This window comes from Tenrec ecaudatus, chromosome 1 (genome assembly GCF_050624435.1).
Source record: "Tenrec ecaudatus isolate mTenEca1 chromosome 1, mTenEca1.hap1, whole genome shotgun sequence".
Lineage (NCBI taxonomy): Eukaryota > Metazoa > Chordata > Mammalia > Afrosoricida > Tenrecidae > Tenrec > Tenrec ecaudatus.
This window is the reverse complement of record NC_134530.1, coordinates 66649695-66666042: the sequence shown is the minus strand read 5'-3', so window position 1 is coordinate 66666042 and position 16348 is coordinate 66649695. Positions and strand designations below refer to the sequence as shown.

The following is a 16348-nucleotide window of genomic DNA, read 5'->3' as shown; positions in this document are numbered from 1 at the left end:
AGCTGCCTTTGTGGGAACAAGGCTGGCCCATTGTCTTCCCTCATCATACACTTCAGACATCCATCATCCAAGACTGATAGTCTTGTCAATATTACTTTCACAGGGGTTTCAAATGATTGGTATGCAACACTTGATATTCTAAAAGAGAGCTGTCGAATTGCCAGCAGTGTTAATTGGTCAGATGTAGACCTTTCACAGTTCCAAGGTGAGTGTGGTTCCTTTTGGCATATAACCAAATTATATACAAATGTTATTGTGTTTTTTCTAGTAGATGATAAATTTCTTTGTAATAGAGATACTGCTTTCTTTGAAGTGGAACTAAGTATCCTTGATGTAGAATTTCATTTACAGTAAGATCATAAGTATACTTGAAAACGTTAACTTGAAAGATTCACAGTAAAATTCCTGGATCATTTGGTGTTAACGTAGGGTCACAGATAAGAACTCTGAAAGAAATTTGTGCATATGTAAAATAATCAGACCCAAAACAAAAAAAATCAGCTGCTGTTCATTGCATGGCCAAATCACTACCATAATCCTCAACGTGGCAGTAGGAATTCTGTGGGCTCAGCACGTTTGCCGACCTCCACTGTCTTGCAGTACTTGCAGAACTGTCCTAACGGGGTTCCTTCTGTCTTTCCCCCAGGTTTGATGGAGAGTATGAGACAAGCAGATCTCAAGAACTGGTCTTTAGATCAGGTCCAATTTGCAGATCTCTGTTCTTCTCTTAATCAGTTCTTTACACAAACTGGCCTTATCCACTCACAGAGCAATGTTCAGCAGAATGTTTGCCATGGGGCTGTGCATCCAACCAAACCCTCCCAGCACATGGGGACAGGTATGGCCTCATTACCTCTTGTCTTTCTTCCTGATTCATTCATGAGATGCAGCTCCATGTGGGAGTAACACTAGGTTTATGGACATTTCTTATATATCCATCTCTGTGGACACACAAGGAGCAAATTGACATGTTGATGAAACCACACATTTTCTTTAAACAACTTACTTAAAAACAACATAATTAACTACTATTAACTTGTAAACGAAACTATAATGCTATATAGTTATATGAAATTGTATACAGCATTTGAGATACTGGGTTTGACAGTAAAGGGGTTGCTTGGGTCAGTCAGTGTGACAATCTCCGTTGCATTGTTTTTCTCTACATTTGATGTTTACTTTTTAATTGATCATTTTCCTGGATATCTTACAAATACTATAGAAATCTATACATCAATTACATCAAACAAACTTATAGAGATACTGCCATCATCATTTTTAAAACATTTTCTTTCTACTTGAGCCCCTTGATATCAGCTCCTCGTTATTCCCTCCCTCCCCCACCCTACCACCCTCATGAAACCTTAATAAATTATATATTGCTATTTTTTTCATATCTTACACCGTCCAGTGTATTCCTTCTCCCACAGTTCTGTTATTCTTTCCCCTCGAGGGGTATGATGTTTACTTTCTAGGAAATTTTTGATTTTTTCATATTTATTAATGAATCGAGCCAAATTGACGGGTTTCTGTAGAGATAGGTATACCACACAGAGAATTTTGTGTTTAGAAGGCTTGGAAGAAAATGAATTTGGATATGTATTTGTCTCATTAAATGGAAAAAGTCGGCATAAATTAAAGTAGGGGGTAAATGTAAATGGTTTCTGTAATTTCCATTGAGGAGACCTAGTGTTAATATTGGCAGTGAGCCATTGACATTTTTTACTTGTAAAAAATGAATGAAAACAAATTATTATCTAAGGTACATGGTAGAAAAGTTTAAGTTAATAGGCTGTATCTTTGTAGTGGGTTTACATTCTTGTTTTATTGTTCACAGTTTACTTTTCTTAACTTTTATTAACTTACTCAACAAAATTTACATGTCTTGGAGACATGGCTTAAATTTCTATAGGAACATACTTATAAAGTGATAATTAAGTTTGTATAGGCTTAAAATTAAAATGTCATACTTTATATATCTGTAAGAATCACAAATAGTCAAGTTCAAAGTCCAGCTTCTTGGATTATTTGCTCAGCATACAGATTGAATACGAGAAAATTAAGCCCACAGTCATTGAGTCAGTTCCAACTCTTAGCAACCCTGGAGGACAGAGTAGAAATGACCCTTTGAGGTTCTGGGGCGTCAGATGTTTATTGGAGCCCAGCAGCCTCCTCTTTGTCCTGTGTCCAGACTGCCAGGTTTTGTACTTGGCACCGCATGCATCACTCATGACACCATCAGGGCTGCTCACAGATTGGATAAGGATGTTGCACCAGTATGAACCTGACACGTGTGTTCCTGATTTGAAACTACACACGTCTCTGTTCTGTGCGGACGGCAACCTCTGGTTTGTGCAAAGGCTCCTCATGACCACAGTTAAGCATTTGAAACCCTCATGCTGGGGAAAATTCATATTATCCATAGTTTACTATGATCCGCACAGTCAAAAATGACACAGGGAATATCTGCTTTCAGCCAGGATGCTCCCCTGCAACCATTTTGAGTTATTACCAGTGTAATTAGTTGATTAAAAAGCTTTATTCTGATTGCCAAATGTATTACAAAAAGAATGTTACCTTAGGAGCCGGTGGTCCAGGGTTCTGTTCTTGGTCCTGTCCTCTTTTCCCCTTTTCCTTTTTAGTTTCTTCAGGGAAAATAGCTGCTGTTTCTTCGTTTCATTACAATATTGCTGGGATGCGAGTGTAATTCATTTGCAGCACTAGAACCCCGTAGTAACACAGCATTTCTAAAATTCCAGATGGTCCTTACAACATAAACCAGTTTTTAGGGTTGTGTCATTTTATTTAGGGTAGGGCGAGTGGTCATAATGTTTGTTCCCCTCCCTGTCTGCTATGCATTATGGCGCAGTGTAATTGGTTTTAGCGTTGAATGGCCCCATCAACTAACACATATCAACGGTCTGAAATGCCACTTGTGAGGTCCATGTTTCCCTAGCCCGATACTCGCTACTTCTACCCCTTGTAAGTCTTTTCTATGCTTATACCTCGTAGCCACTGAGGCACACGTAGTCAGGAAAACCAGGCTAATAGAGACAGCACTTTATAAAAAGAACTCATGGATTAAAAAGATCTGGTACTAGCCTTCTGTCAAACTGATGTCTCATTAGACAAGTCCCTTTAGCCTTTTTGAGCTTCAGCGGTCTCATCCATAAAATGGCAATAATCATCCCTGGTGTTGCTCTCATGGCAGGATTTAGAGAGAGGCTTAGATGAAGTGTTGAACAGGGAATGCTTCTGCACTGTAATGAAATGCATGATGACAGACACTTACTAGGAGAGCCAGGGTTAGTACCAGTGTGCTCACACAGTATTTCTTCCCCTCTCCTCCCCACCTTACCTGCTTAATTAAGTTACAGATAACAATTCTGCTAAGCTTTTAATGCGTGATTGGTTTAACTGTGTGCTAACATGTTTTCCTTCTTTCTGCTTTTCAATCTGATTAAGGCAATTTGTACATAGACTCTAGGCAAAATCTTCCTCCTTCAGTGATGCCGCCCCCTGGTTATCCTCACATCCCACAGGCACTCAGCACTCCAGGAACAACGATTGCAGGTAATTTGTGTGAACGTGTCCACACTGTGAAAAGTCCAAGAGTGAGTCCAGACTGTCTCAGGAAGGAAGTGAACTTCCTGTCATGGATAGCGATTTAGTTCCAGTGCTAATGAAAGGGTTTAAAGATCATATGGCCTCAAGTCTCTTTGAACCAGGGAGTCTAAGAGTCTAATTGTCCTGCTTCTCTGAGAGTCATAGTGCTGTCCTTGGTTCTTAAGTTTCCTTGGCTACTCTATTTTGAGGGGACTCCAGGAACTTAAGTAGATTCACTCCCGTCATGCCAGCGGAGTTCCCCAACTGCAGTGTCTAGGGAAATACCTCCCAGAGCAAGTGCGTAGTAGCCATTGCTAAGTTCCGAGATGGAGGAAAGTACTTGTAGTGGGAAGAGGACCATGGGAAGACTGGAAAGGCTGTAAGGCTTTCCTAGATGAGGACGTGAGGTTCTGAAAGAGAAAGAGCATGTCCCAGGCCCGCCAGTTGATAAGTGATGAAGATAAGACTCGGACCCAGGTTCAGAGCCCATTGCTCTTCTCTTATCGCCACCCCCCTTTCTTTAGGGGATATGAGGAAGAGACTCAAGTTAATGTGCATGAGCTGGAGGGGGGATTAAAAAATCCCAAAAAGAATGGTGTGCCAGGCAGTAGTGAAGGCAAGTTGGGTCCAAGTGAGAGGCGATATGGAGGGGAAGCAGGAAAACTAGATTGCCAGGGGTTGAATCCTGGAGTTTCGCACTTAGCTGTGTGATAGTGGACACACTGCCACACCCTCTCATTGTCTCTGTCTGTAAATGGCCATAAGAACGCTGCCTACTCATGAGGTTGTTAGGAGGATCAAATGTAAAGCACTTGTAAATGAATACCTGGCACATAGATGGGGGTGGGGGGGTTGTTATACTTTTTAGTTAAAGTATTTTTGCTGTGAGGTAATGAAAACCTGTAAATTGCTTACAATGTCAGGGCATAGGAGGAAAATCAGACTAGTGGCAGACTACTCAATTTTGGAGTCCTATTACTAGTAACAGTAGTAATCCAGGAGGGGAAACTAGCTCGGTTTAAAGGCTATACTTAATTTTTAGTAGCAGAATAAACTCTTCAAGTGATTATAGAACTTTATTTAGGAGGGAAGGGAAGGAAGGAAGGAAAGAAAAAAGGAAGGAGAGGTTGGTGGTTTGGGGACAAGGGCAGAGTGCAACAAAATGGGGCACACAAGCGAAGTCCCTGCCCGACTGCTTCAGAGAGAAGGTGGGGGCAGCGGGTATCTTGCACTCAATGTGCTCTAGGGGCGGGAAGGCCCTGTTGTTTTCTGCTGGGTTCGTGTGCTCTGTGCTTATCTGCTGTTGAACTTGGTGGCCCCAAGAGGAACTTGTTGGAGATTCTCCCCTGTGACCCAGTGTGACTTCAGAGTTAGCAGACATCAGTCTCTGCTTACCATTCTCAGCTTCCTACCTGCCTCCTTTCTTCCAGGCCACCACGGGGCCATGAGCCAGCAGCACATGATGCCTTCCCAAGCCTTCCAGATGCGGCGCTCCCTGCCTCCAGATGACATCCAGGATGACTTTGATTGGGATTCAATTGTGTAGGCTTGTGTCTATGAGGCACCAACCCCCAACGTCACCTTTCTGAGCAGCGAAGGGAAAGGTGGAAAAGAATCCAATTGAGAAAACAAAGTTGTTAATCACTTTGCCAATGTTATCAAAAATTTCTTTTGAAGACAATCACAAAGATTTGAGCTGGAGAACATACTGCTTCTGTCTGGCCCAGACAAGTACTACATGTTTGTCTCCCTGCCAGCTGCCCTGTGTAGCTCCTCCCTGTGGTGTGACGTGGGCGCTCGTGCGTATTTGTGTCAGTTTGATGTTGACCACAAGTGCCAGACTGATTTTTCTGACAGAGCCTATTTTGCTGCAAGCAGTTTATAGACCCATATGTGTAAATACATGTATAAAAATTACTGAAAGGTTTCTTTTTTAAAAAATTGGATTATTGTGTCTTAAAAAGAAAAAGTTACTGTGAGTTTTTATTTCTTATTAGGCAATTTTCTGCAGGATACTTTTCATTGATGTAAGCAACTGAAAGGAAACTGGTTTTTCCAAAGTTCATTTCCTCTTGTTGAATCCTTTTCAGAAATTTGGGTAGTGAATTTGACCCAGTAAGTCAAGGAATCTCAAGTTTGATACTGTCTAAAAAATCTGAACGGGCATATTGTTCCTGAGCAGCGTGAAGGAAGTAACCATTTCGTTTTGTACTTGGGGCTGATGGCGTTTATGTGTCCCTTGTCTCAGTCTGTGTTTCTCAGTCAGCATTGTGGTAGTCTCAGATGTATTGGATCAACTAGAAGCTGGGCTTTGTTTGACTCTCTAAATAAATCATTGCCTCCATACTCACTTATGTATTTATTATTTTAAAGTGTTATTTTAATATTTATTACTACCTTCCATGAATGCTCAGCTCCCGTTGGCTTCTTTAAGAAGAATTGCAGTATCTGAAAGCACAGAATCATTTTTCTTGATGAGAGTTTACAGACAAGACAATCAGAGAGTGGTGTGATTTTCTGTATCGCTACTCCTTTTGCTCTCAGTTCTGCCCGAGGCTGACTCGTTGAGGAGGGCTTACTGGGATGTGACTTGGAGTCCCTGTGGACAACAGACCAGCAGGCAGTGTGAGTGAGCGCTTCCCACTCGCTCCCCTTCCACGGAAGCAGCACTGAGATGAGAGAGCGCCACGTGGCCGTGATGGGCTGCCCAGGGGCCACTGTGTCTGTGTGCGCCACACGGTCATAGTCTCTGAAATGCCGCCTGCCTCTGAGGGTTCGTTGATTGTATTAACTTATTTCCTGTCACCTCCTTTGCATAGGTTTAGTTAGTTTTTCAATAAAACTACAAGTGAGACATTTAAACGAGTAGACCAAAAATAAAAGGCAAGAACATAATAATAATTCTAATGGGAAATTGATATTTCATCAAATCAAGGAGTAATAACTACTTGTGGTTGCTTTTTAGCATCTCTGGTTTCAGACAGCCATGCTCAGATTACTTTCATTAGCCTTAGTGATTCTGTGGTTAAGTAACTCTATTTGAACTAAACAAGCATCTTGGTTTCTGTGTGTGTATTTGTGAAAGTTGTGTGTGTGTGTTTTTGTAATGGAGTGCTCCCCGAGTGAATCACTGGGAAACTACCCACCACGTCGGGGCTCGTGAAGTGTAGAGGAGGAGGAGGAGGAGGAAGGCTTTCAGGTCCTCCATTGTTTGGACCCTGCTTGGCTTGAACCAGGTGACTTGGTTCCTGCCCCTTAGATCAGCGCAATTGGAGGATTCTGGAAAGGCCTCTCTTAGAAGGACCAGAGGCAAGATGAGATCGTGGCCTGCAGAGTGACAGCTTGGGGAGAAGGGAGGGGTTCTCAGTAGTCTGCTCAAGTCACTGCTTTCTAGACCCAAAATGGTGGAGTTGAAACAGTTTGACTGGCTTTGGCAGCAGTATGCACTTTAAACCCTGTGGGTATGGGAACTTGGCCTGCATCTGAGGGATGTGGATGGAAACCACTGATGAGGAGTTTACAAATTGTGTGAAACCAATTTCCCACTTGTCAATCATACGCTGACTTGCAGTGATGGGTCAGATTATGAGAATTTAAACGTCACAAGTCTGCCCCTAGAGGCAGGACCTCTACTCAGACCCTTCCCACTCTCCTGTAATCTGGGCGGCCTAGGAGGCCCAGCAGGGCCCTTGAGGGGCCATTTCAGTAGGTGGTGAGTTCTGTCCTGAGCTTACGTTGACTGAGACTTTAGGGACAAAGACTAATTAATGCATGCAATCAAATGGGGCACTCTGTCTGGGAAAAAATCCGCCTGGCATTTGTGGCAGTTTTTGAAAATGTAAATGTGCTCATGTGTGTTCTTGTAAATACACGTCTCTCAGATGTCCTTTGAAGTGGGAGGGACTCAATTGGGGATTATTTCAAATGGAATAGAGTATTTTGATATTGTTATTCAGAGGGTGATGTGTACATATCTCTAGTGTATATATGTGATGGAAATGCATTGGCTTTTTGTGCAGACACAGCCTGCTCTCCGTACTGCTGTTGGACAGTCAGTGTTTTAATGTTTCTACAGTTTTGCTATTGCACGCTTTCACATCTCGCCTCTATGATGAACTCACCCTCTCTGTCCTTGTTTAGTGGCTGTAAAGAGATACTCCAAGTGTCATTAAGGTGGCTGCTGCCAGAACTGATATGCATGAATGGCACTTAAAATAAATACATTATGTTCACTCTCCTCCTCCCGCTGGGTTTGTGTCATTTGTTCTGGTGAGGAAGCAAGGCCGGGCTGTCCTTGACGTCTCCGAGGTGGATCCCCTGCTGGCGCATCACAGTAAGGGCTGCCCTTTTCTGAGGAGCTTACTAGCTCTGCAGACTTGGGGACGTTATTTAATTTCTGAGGATGAAACTGTCTCCCTCCACTTGGTAGCAGGTTAAATTAATGAACACATTTAAATAAGTAGAACAGTGCCTGGCACATTAAACAGCAGCGTGCGTGAGCCTCTTATTATGGTGGTTTCTAGTAATAGTAGCAGTGGTGGCCTCTACTTGTCCAGGTGCTGTGTTCCTCATTTGGGAGATGTAAGACAAGGACTGGCCCACACTGCTCTTTGAGCTGGCAGGTGGCAGCACAGAGGCCTGAGATTAGATCACCTGACGTAAAGCCACCTGCATGCTCATGAGTTCGTCACATTATGCCCAGGGAACCGCTGGCCGCACCCCACCCAACTAGCTGGACGCCTTTCCAGGACACTTTCTCAAAGTGGTGGTGGAGCCTTTTCGTCACACTGCTGAGCCTTTATGCTGTGGGACCCTTCCATGAGAGAGCTGGAGACAAAACAGCCTAATTCTGCTTTGGGGCAACATGAATGGGAAATCGGATTTGCCTGAGACAGGTAGTAAATGCCAGTCAAGGAAACTTCCCAAGGAGGCTGCTCTGCATGAGCTGCCCGGCTTGGTGAGGCAAGGGCAAGTGCCTGGGCAGTGGTTAGGAAGGCTTGCTGCTGGTGCTGGCTGTGTGAGTCTTCTCCAGGCCCACACAGGCGGGAGAGGGAGCTGCGTGGGCTGAGCATGGAGAACCAGTGTCCAAAGCAGTGCTGTGAAAGCCCGGTCTTGCTAGTAAGGGAGAAGGCCCGGGGGCTAAGCAGTGACCTGGTCAGCAACATGGGGCGGCATGCATTTGAAACACAGGGCTGCCCAGGTGAGCAGGGGGAGAGCTTGTCCACCAGTGGTCCGTCCCTGCCTAGGGACTCTGATGGCTTCTGACTTCAAGCCGTAGGCCTTTGCCAGAAAGGCCTGCATACCTGTTTTTCCCATGGGAGAAACAGGTTAGAAAGGTTGACTTGCTGAAGTTAGTTCTGGGATTGAGTTAGTCTTGGCCTGTCTCCAATGCTCATCTGCTTTTACCTCTGTTTCCTAAAACTAAGAAGTTGCCCTCTAGGGCTGGCTGCCCCTTGCTGTCCAGACCCCAGGACCTAGATAGAGGGGTTCTTAGAAATCATACAGCTCCTGCATTCTGCTGTTAGAATACAACTCAACAGGTGCTAACTTCCCAAAGCCACGCAGCTGGTTGGGGAGGAGATGGGGAATGTCATTCACCCACAAGCAATTTAAGATGTTCCCACACATTGTTGCATTTTATCTGCACAAGAACCTGAAGGGGTGGTACTGTTGTCCCATTTTACAGAGAAGGCAACCACTCTCGAGAGGTGGGGTGCAATGGGGGTTACATGATTGCATCCAAGCACATCATATGCAAACAGTCATGCACACGTGGGCTGACAACGGAATGCACATGTTAACCCAGGGCTCATCCATCGGATGAACTGGCTGCAACAGGAGACAGCAGATTCAAACGTGAGAGCCTCCATAGTACGTACATCTGTGTTGTGTTGTGTTAGATTCACCTGCGTCAGACAGCATTGCCCTTGGAAGCTAGCGACTTCCTCCAGTGTTCAGATTCTAGCCAAAAACTGGCCAGGCTGGGCTTACTGAGACCTGGTGCATTTCTTTTCAGCATGGTACCTTCCTAAAAGCCTTTCTAAGGTAATTTTGAGCGTGCCCCCCCCCCATGTGATTGTGACCATGTGCACTAGTGATATGCTAAGTGACAGTACCAGGACCGGAATTCAAGCCCAGGTCAGGGCTGTGTCACACTCCCAACTCCCAAACAGTGATGTCCCCAAAGTACAGAATCCATCTCTCAAAAAACTCACTGCCGTAAGTCCGTTCTGACTCATCGTGACCCTGTAGGATGGGGGGTTAGGGGGGATTGGCCCCATGGGTTGGGTTTCTGAGATGGTAACTCTAAAGCAGTGGTTCTTAACCTGTGGGTCACAACCCCTTTGGAGGTCGAACGACCCTTTCACAGGGGTCACCTGATTGATAACAGCAGCAAAATTACAGTTAATTGGCAACGAAAATCATGTTATGGTTGGGGGTCACCACATGAACTGTATGAAAGGGCCGCGGCACGAGGAAGGTGGAGACCCACTGCTCTAGAGGAAGAGCCCAACACGTAACTAGTGTGCCGTCAGTTCCCAGGGACTCGTTACTGCTAGCATTCAGTGGAGACCATCATATTTGCTGTTCCAGACAACTTCCTGTGGTAGATCCTACCTTGAATCTGAACCACGGTGAGGTTGTCACTTGTCCAGGGTCATTGAGCTCGGGCAGAAGTAGTAATGACAGCAATGCCCCATTGCTCATGAGTTAATTCAGACTCCCAGTGACCTGACAGGGTTTCCAAGACTAAATCTTCAGGGCAGCAGACAGCCTCTTTGTCTCCGATGGAGCCACAAATGGGTTTAGGTAGACTAGAGAAACAAATTCATGGACACTAGTGTGTGAGAAAGAGCATTATATAAAGAGTAATTGTACAGTAAGAAAACAGCCCAGCCCAGTCCAGAAAAAGTCCATAAGTCTGATATTAGCCCATAGGCCTGATACTAATCTATAAAGTCCTCTTCAGACTCACGAAACATGCAATGACTCCAAATGCAGGAAGATCTCAGGCCAGTGGGTGGGAAGTCTTGTGGATTCAGTGGTGGTGTAAGCATCTCAGTGCTGGCGGGTCTCTGTGGGCCCTCCAGCTCAGGGCACTAGCGTAGTTCCATGTGTCTTGTCAGCTGCCATGTCTCCCAGGGAGTGAGTCTGTGCACCACCTTAAGGGAGCTACTTACCTCTGAGGTGCCGCTAAATGAGGTCATCAAGTTATTACCTGATTGACTGGCTAGACTTCACCCCTTCACTCTGAATCCTCAAATTGACACCAGATTATGTAACTACCACATGGTTTGAAGCACCAGCCTTGGAGTTAGCAGTTTAATGTCTAAGCACACTGCCACCAGGTCTCTTTACATAGAAGCAGTGGAGCTGGGATTTCAAACCAGTGCCTGCACTCCTTACCACCGCACCGGGCTGGCCTTCATGTCCTCAGCATTGGTTCAGGAGTTAAGTCCCTGGCAGTGCAAACAGCTTAACACACTTTTGGCCAATAATAGAGGCTGGAGGCTAGGCACCTTGAAAGAGAGGCCTGGCGATCTCTATTTGGAGGGCCACAGGCCAGTGAATGAGGGCCTTAGCACAAAGCCACAGCCACTCACCGTGAAGCTGCAGTGAGCACCTGTGGCCACCAGAGGGTGACTGATGCCAGGTGTGCCCCTCTGCTCTTGGCCCTTGGGACTGCCCTTTCTCTGCAGCCCCCCGAGGTGGGAGCTCCCAAAGAAAGACAGGGATACCAGTATCCCGCATTCACGATCCGGTTGCCTCCTCTGCCTCATCAGAGTCGGATGGAGAAAGCCAGGGGCCCCTTGCAGTTCTCAGACACAAATATGTGGGCGGTGGTGAGGTATGGGTCTGTGCTTCTGAGCCTGCTTCCTGCTCCCAGCCCTCGCCACTCCCAGGGCAGGGGCTCCACTGTCAACTCCGGGCACCACTGGAGGCTGGCGAGTGGCACTGTTTCGGCAGGTGCGGGGAGGGCCACCCAGTCACGTGGACCCCAGCCCTGCCCCCACCCCCACCCCGGCCTAACTCTGAGCCTGCCCCGCCCATGCTGCGCCCACACACCGCACACTCCCACCAAGGGCATTCGTGATTGCCACCCTTGCTCCACGCGAGCCCCCCGCCGCCAGTGCTTGGCAGGCATAAACTGAGGTTCTGGTCCCAACTGCCTGGGGAGCTCGGCGCCCTCTCTCCCTCTCACTACAGGACAGTATCCCAGGGAGCAGGACAGGGCTTGGCCCCAGGTCACAGCTAGGGAGGGAGGCTGGGAGAAGAGCCGCCCGCCTGCACATACATGGCTTTACAGCCTCTGCGTGCCTGCCACCACGCCCCATTCCCACTCACCCTACCCGGGCCTGAGCTGATGTCACTGTGGGCAATGACGCCCCTCACCCCCCTCCGCCCCCACCCCTCCAGAGGTCACTCAGACAACTTCCTGCCCCAGACAATGGCAATCAGATGCCGAGGACACTTCCCACCCTTCCCAGGGCCGGTGACGTCCATAGGCTGAGCCCTTCCTGGGAATAGTCGGCTGAGTGCGGGATCTTGTGTGAGACTGCGCGTGCGCGTGTCGTGTCTGTGCGCGGGCTTCTCAGGCAGGAGTGTAGGTGCTTGGGTACGGATGACTGGCTGTGTGGTCACGTGACTGTGACTATGTGACTAGCGCCGCTGGCTGTGACCCGGTGACGGCGTGTGTGTTCTTGTGACCTGCAAATGGGCAGCAGGCACTCGTTCTGCTTGGGCCATAAGCTGGCTCTCGATGTGCCCCTGGCTCCTTCTGGCTCTAGTGGCTCCCTAAGCACGCCCTCTGCCTCACAGTGCCTGAGCCCTGGGAGACACATGCCCCAGGGCCTTTGTGGGTTCCCAGGCACTGTCATGCTGGGCCCGGTGAGGCTAGCACACATGATCCCTGTTGCCTATCCCATCACTTCCCTTGTTCTCCCTGTCACTCTGTCTCTGCTCCATCCCTTAGGGCTGGTGCCCAGATCTGTCTTCTCCTGTCCTGCCTACTCAAGCATCTGTGGCCAGTCCACCAGAGCTGGCCAGCCTGCAGCCAAGCATGCCCCCCGCTGGTCCCAGAGGCAATGAGAAGAACACGGAGTTGGAGTCTGAAGGGCCTCTCATTCCATCTGGAAGCTCCCTGACCTCCGCACCGCTTTGTCCTCATCTGCAAGACGGAAGGGAAGGGATGGTGTGACCATCCAAGGGCAGGCATTTGGACAGCAGCCAACATGGCCCTAGGTTTCCTCTCTGACCCTATCCCACACGTCTGTTACCAGTGCCAAGACCAGTTGATTCTCCTGCCCCACCATTCTTCTGCTCCACCCCCTGCTCTCCCAGGGCATTGCCAGGGCAAGGCACATTCCTTCTGGACTGGTGTGGTCACCCTATCTGGACAGCCCATGTGCAGGATGCGTTGCCATGGTGGCCTCTCTCTCGTGGTCTCCCCTGCCCTGAAACCTGCTGTGACTCCTCTTGTGACCAGGTTGACGGCCAGACTCCTTAGCCTGCTATTCAAAGTCGTCTCCTTGAGACCGCTTCCCACACACTCTGTTAGCACCCAGTGCACAGCCTTCCTTTTGCTTCTTGCTAGTAGCCCCGCCTTTGCCTGGCACATGGAATCCCCCCACCCCCGCCCCGTCCAGATGGGCCCACCAATCAAGGCTCAGTTCAAATGCCAATGTCCATCAGACCTGGCCCCAGGGGGCAGACAGCCCTGATGTGTGCCTCTGATGGGGTGGCCCCTCACAGATGCCTGCACCTCTGAGCTCCTCTCTGTGGGCCCTCTTTAGAGGTCAATAAATTGTGGGTTTTGGGGGTGGTGGGGGGAAGTCAGCACCTCCTGTCCCAGGTGGGGACCAGGTGGTGAGTGGAGTGTCCCCATCGGCTCAGCTTGGTCAGGCCGGCAGGGAGGAAAGAGGCATGGCCAAGCAGATCGACTGTCCGGATGCCCCTTTGGCTTCAGGAGGAAGCTGTGGCCTCTCAGGGCTTGGAGGTAGCTGTCCCCTCCACCCGCCAATGACCTAGGGCTCCGGCTAATACAGTGGGGGCATCACAGGGCCTGACTCAGTAGCCAACTCTGGGACCAGGAAAGCAGCACAGCAGGTGTGACTGAGGAAAAAAAGCGCCCCCATCCCCGTGTTGGAAAGATCTGGCCTAGCCTTGATCTGGAATTTACGGGTGCGGGGCTTCAGCTGCTGCAAGGCTTCCTGGCCTTGACACTGAAAAAGTCAGGCCTTCCTGTAGGCCAAGATCTCCGCCCCCTCCCCCCAGCCCCCCTGGCTGTGGCTGGGAGCCCCCGTGCAGGGTGCAGCCAGCACAACAGCACAGGGTGGGGCTCTGTGGGACCGAGGTCAAGTCCTGGCTCCCGGGCCTCTGTGTGTCATGTGCCTAAGGGCAATACGTTCGCAGGTGGTTCTGGGTTCTCATCGGAACCAGCAATTGTTAACCACCATGAAGACATATTTACAAGTATGATGAGGAGGCTGTGAAATTCGGACCACACCCCCTGCAAGGTCACCCAGAGCAGCATTGGAGCCTGCTGACCCTCTGGGCTCAAGTCCAGGATTCTGCTGAGGTCAGCGGAAGCCTCGGTGTCATCAGGAGGGCGGAGCCAGGCCTAGGAGGATGGAACCAGAGTAGACCCACCGTTCATGTGCACACTGACCTGCCCCAAGGTCACCCCAACCCCAGCAGTACATCAGAGCCTCACAGAGACCGGATGCTGCCCCAGCTGCAGAGCAGAAAACTGGCAACTTCGGGCAGCAGGGCAAGGGGCAGAGGGTTCTGTGGGGGCGGGTCTGGCTCCCAGGGATGTGAAGTTCTCAACACAGTGAGAGACGTTAGCTGTCACTGTTACTGTTACGATTATGATGGATTCCATCAAGTGCCAGACCTTGTGTGGGGACTGGGCCCTTGTGACCTCCATCCTCAGGTGCTCACAGGCTAAGGGGTGGGACAGACAGCTCGGTGAGTCCTATCATGGGAAAAGTAGAGGGGTCCGGTGGAGCCCAGAGAGGGTCCCACATAGCTCTGGTTTGCTGGGGGCAAGTTAGCAAAGCAATTTTTTTTTAAATTTGAAATTTGTCATATAGCTGTTACTGTTTCCATTTTTCAGATGCAGAAAGTGAGGCTTAGAAAGGTTAGGTGGCTGACCGGGGACACATAGCAGTTACTGGAGGGAGCTGGAATTCTGCCCCTGGGCTACCTGGCTCCAGAGCCTGAGCTGCACACCGGACTTGGGGTCCCTGAGTCCCGTGGAATGTCTGTCAGTGAATGTCAGCAAAGACTTGATCATAAAGGCCCCTAAATAAAGGGACAAGGTGCCTGTGCTCACTCCCGGGGGCCCGGGCAGATGGAGAGGCAAGTAGAACTGGTCGGGTCTGGACGGACCACCATGGAGGAGCAAGGGTTTTCCGAAAAAGGTGACCTCGGTAAAGTGGGGGACCCTAAAATCAGCCTCAGACACACCACTGCCCTGGGTGGGGATGGTGAGGGGCTGGGGGTATTTGGGACCCAGACCTCAGGCCTCAGGGTGTAGGCTCGTGGAGCAAGAAGCTTGGTGTTCTGGGAAGACTCCAAGCTCCACCTGTAATCCTCCACCTGACATCTTCCACACAGGTTCCCGGGGCTTTAGAGCCCTGGAGAGCAGTGGAGGAGCCTGATATGGGCAGACATGGGCAGGGAGGTGGGGGCCCAGGGAAGGGGAGTTGGTTCTATTTCCCAGGGAAGAGGGAGGGCTGGGTGGGTCCAAAGGCTGAGGTCTAGGAGCCAGTTCCTCTTTCCCACAACAGGTACCAGCGTCATCCCGCCCGCTCCTCACCCCTGTCTTGCACCAGGTAAAGCCCACGTTAGAGACTGCGGGAGGAAGAGAGATTTCAAGAGCCGAATAAAGTTCATTCTCTTTAGCCTCAACTCCACTGGACCTTAGAAGACAATGGGGGCCAAAAAAAACCTAACTGAGCCAGGAAAAAGGCCCACCATGACACCACCTTGAACGCTAAACGCAATCCCAGCCCTGCTTCAGTCTCACGCCAAACCCCAGCCCAGACATCACACCCAGCACCTCCAGACACCTGGTTTCTGATAAGAGAAGAAAGCACCTTAATAGGGAAGAGAGAGTCTTTTTAACAACTGGTGCTGAAAGTTTGGCTCTCCATCAGCAACAGGGTGAGACAGGATCCATACCACATGCACCACATACAAAAGCAAAGTCGAGGTGGATGACAGGCATGACGGTAACCCTCGAATTATAAAAATCATCTGTGGAAAATTAGCGACAAAGGGCCCTAATGCAGTGCACACTCCCCCCCCCCCCCCCAAACAAACAAACAAACAACAGCTGCCAAACCAAACTCACTGCCTTCAAGTTGATTCCGACTCACAGGGCAAGGTAGAGCTGCCCCTGTGGATTTTCAAGATTGTAACCCTTTATGGGAGTAGATAGTCTTGACTTTCTCCTGCAGAGCTGCTGGTGGTTTCGAACTGCTGACCTTGAGGTTCAGCAGCCCCACTCAGCAACTACACCACCGGGGCACCTGTACAAGGTATAAACATGCTACCAAATGTAGTGAAAACACTCCCTCTGCAGAAGACAAAACACGGCCGAGACCTTTGGAAACTATGACATCTTGATACATCAAAAGATTGCAGTGAAAGAGTTAAAAAATAATCCACAGATTGGAGGCAATTTTGGCAATGATCTATCATAAAGATTCGAAAATCTAGAGTAAACGGCAAC

General features: G+C 48.8%; 1 protein-coding gene across 2 annotated transcripts in view; it reads left to right on the top strand.

Moving 5' to 3' along the window:
- Window positions 1-7847, top strand: part of FOXJ3 (forkhead box J3) — a 137428-nt gene extending 129581 nt beyond the window's left edge. For both annotated transcript variants that reach the window (XM_075554654.1, XM_075554646.1), the window contains 4 exons: window positions 104-205; window positions 647-838; window positions 3466-3573; window positions 5037-7847. In XM_075554654.1, the coding sequence (XP_075410769.1) occupies window positions 104-205; window positions 647-838; window positions 3466-3573; window positions 5037-5152 (518 nt within the window). In that variant the 3' untranslated portion in view covers window positions 5153-7847. The remainder of the gene's footprint in view (window positions 1-103; window positions 206-646; window positions 839-3465; window positions 3574-5036) is intronic.
- Window positions 7848-16348: the final 8501 nt, after the last annotated feature.